The sequence below is a fragment of the Ciconia boyciana genome, chromosome 6 (assembly GCF_034638445.1).
Source record: "Ciconia boyciana chromosome 6, ASM3463844v1, whole genome shotgun sequence".
Lineage (NCBI taxonomy): Eukaryota > Metazoa > Chordata > Aves > Ciconiiformes > Ciconiidae > Ciconia > Ciconia boyciana.
This window is the reverse complement of record NC_132939.1, coordinates 23,008,524-23,016,767: the sequence shown is the minus strand read 5'-3', so window position 1 is coordinate 23,016,767 and position 8,244 is coordinate 23,008,524. Positions and strand designations below refer to the sequence as shown.

The 8,244-nt window shown below is 39.7% G+C and overlaps 1 protein-coding gene across 7 annotated transcripts in view; it reads right to left on the bottom strand.

Moving 5' to 3' along the window:
* Positions 1–205: 205 nt before the first annotated feature.
* IFTAP (intraflagellar transport associated protein) overlaps positions 206–8,244 on the bottom strand; it is a 47,938-nt gene continuing 39,899 nt past the window's right edge. For 5 of the 7 annotated variants that reach the window (XM_072864831.1, XM_072864832.1, XM_072864833.1 and 2 more), the window contains one exon: positions 206–2,476. In XM_072864831.1, coding sequence (XP_072720932.1) covers positions 2,324–2,476 — 153 coding nt within the window. In that variant the 3' untranslated portion in view covers positions 206–2,323. Of the gene's footprint in view, positions 2,477–5,894; positions 5,999–8,244 lie in introns of all 7 variants that reach the window. The other 2 variants (XM_072864830.1, XR_012043017.1) reach the window with 2 other exon arrangements.

Here is an 8,244-nt window from a genome sequence, read left to right as displayed (position 1 = left end):
CAGGACTGATCTATAGTTTCTGTGTCTCATACCTTTCCAAAAAAACACACCAAAAAAGTGCCCAGTTCATCATTCCACAAAAGTCCACCTTTATTTATGGTTGATTCTTTGTCTGCAAGATATCAAACTCCATAGACAGAGGTCTTTTAGACTGAAGGTTCCTTACATTTATCTTTGCTATACATACATACATTAATGAGGCTGTCTCCCTTATTTTTCTGTTGAGGCTTTTAAAGGCCAATCTTGCTATCTTTGTACAGCAGTTCTCAATTTCTTCCTCCCAGATATGCTCATGGAGCTCTTCCAGAACTTACTTCTTATCCCTCTCATTTATACACATTATCTGTGTCTTCCAGAAGAAGATGAACTAATAAATAGATCTGCTCAGGAATTTTTAGCTGAATGTTTCACTGGAAAATTCCAGTTGGATCTAAAGCACTTAATTCAAAATATCTTGGGTTCAACAAAACACTTCATTGAATTCAAATAAATTTAAAAAAAAAAAAATAAAATGTTTCCCAAACAGCAGAATCTGCTATACAGACAATTGCATCAAAAACTACTGTGCTCTTTTAACTACAGCACAGGCATCCTTTTGAGTGTAGATGTTAAAAATTAATTTCTCATTACCTTCTACCAGCAAGGTCCTATACAGACCAGTTTTTCTATACAACATACTCGTAGTTTTATATCACTCTCCTTAAACATCTTGTCTGAGACCACTTTTCTGGTTTTTGTTAATCTCACTCTTAAATTATATCCCCCTAATTGAGGTAAATAACATTCCTCAAAATAAATGCTAGTCAGGTTTCAGTGGTGCGTGATTATGGTCTACAAAATTACTGATCCAGAAAATTTCCTTTGGAGCATCAAAGCACCCTTCTTTGCTTTTATAAATTGCTGACAATGGAGCAGCCAACCAGCCATAGGGATTTCATCCAGAGCCTTTAAACAATTTGTGGTTTGGTCTCTACTCTGTCTGCTCAGGCACTCTTCCCATATTTATCATGTTAATCACCCACTTCAGAAATAATGGAGATAGGCCAAGGACAAAATGTTGGTCAATAAACTTTAGCTAATGCAGTTATACCAGAAAAAGACCAATTCAGTGTTATGATGGTAAACCAAGCCTCAATAGCAAAGCTTCTACAGTAAGCTGAAAAAAAATGAATTCTAAACACCTCATAGCAAGAGTACATACTACTTTGTGTCAGAGATGCATGCTTTTATCTCCCACTCATACTACCTGACCTTTACTCAACTCCAGGGTTTGCTGTATTTCAGTGAAGCTGAGCGTAAGCCATAAGCTGGTATTTGGAATCCTCTCCTGTAAAAAAAATGTAAAATCTGACAGCCTTTCAATGCCAATTCCTTTAATGGATGAGATCACTATTTTTTCCTCTGTGCGGAAGACTTTTTGTAGCAGTTCATGTTTTAATTGTTAGGAGTTGCACCACATCAATTTTGATCAACTCAAAAAGTTTATTGGAAACAGGAGTATTTATTTCTCTGCAGAACTGAAGTAACCCAAAGGACAGAGGAAAAACCCAACATTCCCAGATTTATTCACTCATATAACTCTGTATATTTAAGACTTATAATGATAGGGAAAGAGTTTATAGACTGATTTGTCAGCTGCAAAAAGCTCTTATTTGCATTACTGAAAGAACTAGGTAAAAGGCAGTTTTAGGACTAGCTTTGCGCTAGTCAGGAACTGAGTCAGTACCAAATATAAGCCAGACTAGCCATAGTGCTATTCTGAATTCCACCAGCAATTACTCCAGCATACCTAGCCTGAACCAATACAAGATTCACCCCACTCAAGGATTTTTCTACAAAAGGGAATTTATGGCTGTCGTTTGAGACATCCTTCCAACTGCCTTGTACCATCTGGAAAACAACAAAGTAGCCGAGCACTGGGGTCTAAAAATATTAAAGGTCATTGATTCATACAAAAATTCCATTGGGTTTAGGGATAAATACAGACCTCCTTAGCCAACCTGAATGCCTAAGCAAATCAGTGTACAGGCATATAAAAAGGATGGAAATACTTCCTTTCTGGCTGAAGGGCTACTATACAAGCAACTCTGGGCAAGCACCATCTTCCTATTCTGTGTTTTCATTAGGACTAGGAGGAGGTACAGGGGAAGGCAACCTCAGGTCCAAGGCACCTTGGTAGAAAAAACAAAAAAATCTCGAGGATGTCATTTACTGGCCACATACATAAAAACACTAAATAAGGGTACAATGAAGAGCCAGATTTACCCCCTAAAAATGTTATTTCAACAGCATGGCACAGAATGCCTTTGACTCAGTCTTCAGCTCATGCTGACTTGACATCTGTCCCCGTTTTCTTCTCTTGAGACAATTCTATAATGGCCTTCAGCTCAGCTTCAGAGAACTTAGGGGTCAATGCCAAATTGTCATAATCAAATTCTTCATCAAGTGAGAATGGTTGAACATCATCCCCTAGTAGCTGTAATGAGGAAAAACAGATACATAAATAATATTGCTGCAAGTGATGATAAGGAAGCTCAAAATATAAACTTCTAATTAATATTTAATTAAACTATTTTTTCTGACTCTAGCACTCTCAGCTGATTAAGCTCTTTTTAAGTAAAAGAATAAATTCAATTATTCAATTTGACCTAATTTAAGCCATTTAATGTGCTCCATTTGTACTGTACTGTATCTGAATGAGTATAATTAGCTAATTTTGCTCAAGGCAAGGAATCTAAAAACCTCTCTTGCACACATCTATTACATTCCTGCCACTTGGAGCGGCAAGACTGTGGGGATATGGACAAGCTATGTACAGCTATGTTAAATTTCAAAGACAGATTCCATATCCTTAAAATTTGGGCTAGTATCACATAAAGCTTCAGTGTACATGCATCTGATACTAATGTAACGTGCTTCCTAGAACACAGTTTCAGCAAAGGAAGTGCCTGGAATGAGCAAAATGACACATAACCTATTTTCAGACTCTCAAAATTTATTTTCACCATCTCAGAGATACGCAATTGGCTGGTCTGGATTTCTTGCATGATGAACATAAGAGTCGTACTGCATTTGCCAATATTTGCTTTGTTGACATAGTATATAGCATTTCTGTATTGCTTCTCGTTGAAATATCTTAGAATAAATGCTCTGCCTATAAAATAAAATAATGAAAACAAGTAACTATGGCAGGCTGCACGCTGATAAGGAACTGCAGGGGGCCATGACACAAAAGGTTTATGGTAAGCAGTTACATAAAATTAATTCCAGAGCTACACAGGAGACACATCCTCACTGCCCAAACTGTACAGGAAGGCTCCCTATTCTTTGAGAAGTTAATATAAAATGTCTAGAAATTTCAACCATGACAAATAGCACAACTCCTCAAGGGCTCTGTGTTTCAAAGATTTAAGTACCTTAGTACCAAATCCGTAAAACATTTAAACACATGCTTATTTTTTCAAACTTCTGATGAATCCTCAATGAAGCCAATGACTACTGATATATTTGAAGTTAATATCACATTTATTTGTTTTGCTGAAAGGGAGGAAGAACACTCAGCATCTTATGGTCACTGCTCAGTTTAGAAGGCACAGTATCCCACACAATTTCTGGTAACACTTTGTAAGAAGATGTATTGACACAGTTAATGCCATCTAATAAGTCAGAGAAGTGGTAGCTCGATTCCTCCCCAGTGGCTGGGTACCTGACAGACATAGCAGCGAGTATCTTGCAAGTATCTACATCCTTCATTAATAAACTGTAATATTGCCTGATTGATCAGGAAATATCTTTCCTGGTTTTGTATAATTTTATTAATCATCTGTGTTGCTTAATGCAGAAATACAAAACACTCTTCTAAAATATGATGCAAGGTGCAAATATTTTTCAGTTCGTTTGGTTGTAACAATATTTGCTACCACATCTATAGGTAACTAAGCTAAGAAGAGTTCAAATTACAGTAAGCCTTCACAGGGATTCTACAAAAACAAATCTATTCTTCCTCTGCCAACATAGTTATGGAAAGTATACACACATTCACTATGCCCTTGTGTTGACCTTCATGTCATTCCAGGAACATTTTGTGCACATGCAGAGAAATACTGGAAAAACTTTTGTTTAAAAAACTCAAGCCCAAATTGCTAACTGAAATTAGATGCCAAAGTAGAACATACCCAACTTCACTGTTAACAATTTTTCTGTTTTCATGCATTGCACATTTGAAAAGTTTATTCACATTGCATATTTATCAGTGTGCTTCATCTCTCAAAAGAGTACTCAAAGCACTAGGGATTCTTTTTTTGCTTCTTCTCCCAATAAGCCATTCACTTCAACCTCCCACACAGACAAGCAATCTAAAATTTTTATACTGCAAACTGCAATTTTGACCTATTTCAAAAGGAAGAGATTTTGCAATAGAACACCGAATCCTCTGAGCTGATCAAGTTATTATCTTGTTATTTTTGCCTAAGCTGAGAGAAATATGTGAATTTCAGGTGTCTAATTTAACATCTAATTGAAATCTTTTTGAGAGCTCTCTGGGAATAGAATTTTGCTCTATTAGAAAACTGCCAGTTTGCTTAAGATTGCTCCTGTGATTTACTCTTTGAAGAAAAAATCATTTTCATTTACAGTTCCTGCATGTCCAAATTAAAGGGGAAAAGAGTGTAATGTTCATATTAATAACTGACGTATTTTGCTAGAGGCTGTTTTACAAAGTAATGTTGTAAATAAAATACCTTAAAGTTGAGACTTTCAAAAGTCTATTAATAATTGGCAACTCATTTCTTTTTATTAATCTGTGTGGAGTTACAGTTAACTGAACAGCTTGTCTCTGTCCTTCTAAAACCTTTATTTCTCTGTAATTATGGCACTCTATGATTCACTTGTTCAAATTATGTAAAGGATGCATATACACTCACCAAAGATTTCATTGTATACTCAAGGGAAAACTTACTAGTTCAATAACAATAAGTAAAACGGGGCGGGGGGGGACACGCATGTATGCTATTATCTCATATAAGCTTAATATATATTGGGGTACTTGGGAGAAAAAAAAAAGTTTGTCTTGATCTTGGGGCACTGGATTGGAAGTCAATAAATCTTTAACAACTTTCCACTTCTGCTTCATCATTCTGGACAAGTCACTCTATCTCTTTGACTTTACTGCCCTCTGAGAAGATGTAACTCTTCCATCTTCTTGCACTTAGTCAATCCTGTCTTTAAGGTCTTCCTTGTTCTTCTTGCATTTATGCATAGCACTTAGCAGAAGCAAACCTCAGTTGAGGCCTATCACTAAAACTTTAAACCAAAGGAACTCAATGGAAGCTGTATTTTAGGTTATAGACGCTGCCATTCCACAAATAAAGATAAAATGATAGGCATGGTAAATACTTTTTTGAATGCTCAAACTAAAGGCAAACAATGGAGAATAGGAGGGCAGAATTCACCTTTCCTAATCCCAGCCATATAAAGCTTCTAGCTTCTAGATTAAGCTAGTCAATTAGCCAAAAAAGACCCAGCCTGAGAGTCAGCCTGTGGACGGAGATACATTACATCTTAGGACAAATGCCTACAGCAAGTGGGATGAATTACTTTCTGGAGGTGCTTATCTCCCCATCTTGATGACAGAAGGACTAAATTAGACTAAATTTAAAGCTGAAGTTAGGTGAGATGAACCCCACTTTGAATGCATGTTTATAGCGAGTAGATGGAAAATATGCATTCAACTGCACTCATATGTATGCAGGGGGGGGAATAAGAAGGAAGCAGACATTAAGACATACAGTTAATTAAAAAAACGATGATGTCTTTTATGAAAGAAAGTATTAAGTAGAAATAAAGGAGAGAATAAATATCTGGGTAGGGAAGGTAAATGTTCTATGATAATGTACTTCAACCATGGAGTGAATGCTGTTTCAATTTGCAGTGGCCTGTGGCAGGTCATGTATGCTGCACTGTCCATACTGAAATCCAGGAATACATTTATGTCTAAAACCTGGGAAGAAAGATGAAGTAACATTAGTGGACAACACAAAGAATTTGCTATGTCATTCACTAAGCCTCTTCCCAACAGCTTTTGACAGAAAAACATTTTCAGGGGGACAAGTTGTTCTTTAACAATTAGCCAAGTTATACACTGGGTCGTAGCAGAGCTTCTTTTTCTAAACTTTCCCTAGCAATACAATCAGAGATTCCCCTAAAGTCCTTCACAAATATGTCCATAGCATAGACATTTGACATCCTACACTGCACTATTAAGCTTGTGTATTTTTCATAGGGAATGCTTTTCCATTCTCTATGAAAACTGACTAGGCAGCCACATTCTGTTGCCATTCCCTAAAAGGTTTGTTTTGATGGACAGAGAACAGTCTCGTTTCAAAGCAGGGATGCCTCCAGGAGGGCAGACTTTGGCCTGTTTAGGAGCCTGGTTGACGGATCCCTTGGGAAGCAGTCCTGAAGAGCAAAGGAGCCCAGGAAGGCTGGACATTCTTCAAGAAGGAAATCTTAAAGGTTCAGGAGCAGGCTGTCCCTGTGTGCTGAACAACGAACTGGCAGGGAAGAAGACCAGCCTGACTGAACAGAGAGCTTCGGCTGCAACTCAGGAAAAAAAAGTTTATGACCTTTGGAAGAAGGGGCAGGCAACTCAGGAGGACTACAAAGGTGTCGTGAGGTTATGCAGGGAGAAAATTAGAAGGGTCAAAGCCCAAATAGAACTTAATCTGGCTACTGTCATACAAGACAATAAAAAATGTTTCTATAAATACATTAACAACAAAAAGTGGGCTAAGGAGAATCTCCATCCTTTATTGGATGCAGGGGGAAACATAGTGACAAAGGATGAGCAAAAGGCTGAGGTACTTAATGCCTTCTTTGCCTCAGTCTTTAATAGTAAGACCAGTTGCTCTCAGGGTACCCAGCCCCCTGAGCTGGAAGACAGGGACGGGGAACAGGATGAAGCCCCCATAGTCAAAGGGGAAATAGTTAGTGACCTGCTACATCACTTAGACATACACAAGTCTATGGGGCCAAGGGTACTAAGGGAGCTGACAGAAGTGCCCACCAAGCCACTTTCAATCATATCAGCAGTCCTGGCTAACAGGGGAGGTCCCAGTTGACTGGACATTAGCAAACGTGATGCCCATCTACAAGAAGGGCCAGAAGGAGGATCCAGGGAACTACAGGCCTGTCAGCCTGACCTCGGTACCGGGGAAGCTGATGGAGCAGATCTTGAATGCCATCACGCAGCACGTACAGGACAACCAGATGATCAGGCCCAGTCAGTGTGGGTTTATGAAAGGCAGGTCCTGCTTGACTAACCTGATCTCCTCCTATGACAATGTGACCTGCTTAGTGGATGAGGGAAAGGCTGTGGATGTTGTTTACCTGGACTTTAGTAAAGCCTTTGACACTGTTTTCCACAGCATCCTCCTGGGGAAACTGGCTGCTCACGGCTTGGACAGGTGTACTCTTCACTGGGAAAAAAACTGTCTGGATGGCTGGCCCCAAAGAGTTGTGGTGAATGGAGTTAAATCCAGTTGGTGGCCGGTCACAAGTGGTGTTCCACGGGGCTCTGTGCTGGGGCCAGTTGTGTTTAATATCTTTATCAATGATCTGGATGAAGGGATTGAGTGCACCCTCAATAAGTTGCAGAAGACGCCAAGGTGGGCAGGAGTGTTGATCTGCTTGAGGGTAGGAAGGCTCTACAGAGGGACCTGGACAAGCTGGATCGATAGGCCAAGGCCAATTGTTGGAGCTTCAAAAAGGCTAAGTGCCAGGTCCTGCACTTGGGTCACAACAACCCCATGCAGCGCTACCGGCTTGGGGAAGAGTGGCTGGAAAGCTGCCTGGCAGAAAAGGACCTGGGAGTGTTGGTCAATAGCCAGCTGAATATGAGCCAGCAGTGTGCCCAGGTGGCCAAGAAGGCCGATAGCATCCTGACTTGCATCAGAAATAGTGTGGCCAGCAGGACTAGGGAAGTGATTACCCCCCTGTACTCAGCACTGGTGAGGCTGCACCTTGAATACGGTGTTCAGTTTTGGGTCCCTCACTACAAGAAGGACATTGAGGTGCTGGAGTGTGTCCAGAGAAGGGCAACAAAGCTGGTGAAGGGTCTAGAGAACAAGTCCTATGAGGAGTGGCTGAGGGAACTGGGGTTGTTTAGCCTGGAGAAAAGGAGGCTCAGGGGAGACTTGAAAGGAGGTTGTAGCAAGGTGGGTGTCGGTCTCTTCTCCCAAGTAACAA